A 326-nucleotide genomic window follows, 5' to 3' on the forward strand; every position below is an offset into this window, starting at 1 on the left:
CGTTGCGGGGGGGAAGCGCCGCGGCCGGTGGCCCCCGCACCTGCTTCTTGGGTGACGTGTAGGTGTCCCGCTGAGCCCGCCCATCGCCGCGTGGGCACCGGGGCCCCCCATTCCCGCAAGTGCCTGGCAGAGAACTGGGGCTCCCCATTCCTGCAAGTGCCTGGGAGACCCCATGCCAAGATGGTGCTTTACAGGGGGCCCACGCTGAGCCTGCACCCCCCGGGAGAGCAGCGCTGGCTGGATCCAGGCTGGGGTCTCCTCTCCCCAGCACCCCCCCTTGGCACTGCCCTCCTCACCTCTGGGTGCTGGTGGGGCCCTTCGGGAGG

At 71.2% G+C, this 326-nt stretch overlaps 1 protein-coding gene across 1 annotated transcript in view; it reads right to left on the bottom strand.

The window, feature by feature from the left end:
• Positions 1–6: 6 nt before the first annotated feature.
• The window catches only part of LOC104494941 (unconventional myosin-If-like), a gene marked incomplete at both ends in the record, with an annotated part of 7,301 nt that continues 6,981 nt past the window's right edge, over positions 7–326 (bottom strand). Inside the window, one exon of the mRNA XM_010137849.1 lies at positions 7–123. Coding sequence (XP_010136151.1) covers positions 7–123 — 117 coding nt within the window. The remainder of the gene's footprint in view (positions 124–326) is intronic.

This window comes from Buceros rhinoceros, unplaced genomic scaffold (assembly GCF_000710305.1).
Source record: "Buceros rhinoceros silvestris isolate BGI_N320 unplaced genomic scaffold, ASM71030v1 scaffold20740, whole genome shotgun sequence".
NCBI lineage: Eukaryota > Metazoa > Chordata > Aves > Bucerotiformes > Bucerotidae > Buceros > Buceros rhinoceros.